General features: G+C 52.3%; 1 protein-coding gene across 1 annotated transcript in view; it reads left to right on the forward strand.

Annotated features, from left to right (window-relative positions):
* Positions 1-327: 327 nt before the first annotated feature.
* Positions 328-1,246, forward strand: part of SPATA4 (spermatogenesis associated 4) — an 18,558-nt gene continuing 17,639 nt past the window's right edge. The window contains exon 1 of the mRNA XM_011995121.1: positions 328-654. Coding sequence (XP_011850511.1) covers positions 437-654 — 218 coding nt within the window. The 5' untranslated portion in view covers positions 328-436. The remainder of the gene's footprint in view (positions 655-1,246) is intronic.

The following is a 1,246-nucleotide window of genomic DNA, read 5'->3' on the forward strand; positions in this document are numbered from 1 at the left end:
ACAAAAACTATCTTGGCCTCTGGAGTCTTCTCACACCACTCCTCTAACTAGAGGACTGAAAATAGGCCTTTGGCTGGGCAGAAACCAACAATATTTAAAATATAAAACTTATGAACAATGACAGAAGGAAAAAAAAAACACAAAACTCTAAATAGGTTAACAGTGAGGCCAACTAAATCTGAGATTGAAAGTTCTGCCCAAGGTTTACACTCGCCAGACCGCGGCCACACCACTGGGCCCACAGTTTTGCATCCCTCAGTACCTGGCTCCGCGCTCCAAAGTCGGAGTAAAGCGACAGCATGGGCGGCTGCGGCAGCGCTTGCGCAGGCGCTGATGTCTCGACCCGTAAGACTCCGCCGCGCCCCACGAGGCCGCCCCGCCAGCTCTAAGGCCCCGCCCCGCCTTCTGCTGTTGCCGTAGCAACCCAGAAAGCGCCATGGCTGCCGCCGGCCGGGGAAAAGGGTCTTTGACACTGACGGCGGCAGCCCTAGCCAAGTCACCGTCACTTTCGCCACAGCTAGCAGCTCCCATCCGAGGGAGGCCTAAGAAGTGTCTGGTCTATCCGCATGCCCCGAAGAACTCCCACCTGTCTCGTTCCGTTCTGCGTTGGCTTCAGGGTCTGGATCTCAGCTTCTTCCCCAGGAACATCAACAGGTGCTTGAGTAAGCCAGGCCTAGGCCCCCTCGGTGGGCGCCCCGCCTGCTTTCCGCCGTCTGCCAGGCCTCAGATTGCCTACCCTGGCCTGGCTTATGTTTCAAATCAAGACCCCTCACCCACGCATACACACGAAAATACTATTAGGGAGCAAGGCTTTAACAAAATATCAAGAAACATTTTGTTTACTCAATCAAGCAATCATTAAATTGTAGACAATATAGAATGCTTTGGTGACTACAAAAAATACTAAAATAGTCAAAGATTTTTCTTTAGTGACATTGGGCATTAATACTGGTAAGGATGGCCAGGCACAGTTCCTCATGACTGTAATCCCAGCACTTTGGGAGCCGAGGGAGGCGGATCACCTGAGGTCAGGAGTTCAGTAACAGCCTGGCCAACATGCTGAAACCCTATCTCTACTAACAATACAAAAATTAGCCCGGCGTGGTGGTGGGTGCCTGTAATCCCAGCTACTGGGGAGGCTGCAGGCAGGATAGTTCTTGAACCTGGGAGGCAGAGGTTGCAGTGAGCTGAGATTACGCCGCTGCACTCCAGCCTCGGTGGCAGGGTAAGACTCTGTCTCAAAAAA

This window comes from Mandrillus leucophaeus, unplaced genomic scaffold (genome assembly GCF_000951045.1).
Source record: "Mandrillus leucophaeus isolate KB7577 unplaced genomic scaffold, Mleu.le_1.0 Scaffold473, whole genome shotgun sequence".
In the NCBI taxonomy this organism is placed as follows: domain Eukaryota; kingdom Metazoa; phylum Chordata; class Mammalia; order Primates; family Cercopithecidae; genus Mandrillus; species Mandrillus leucophaeus.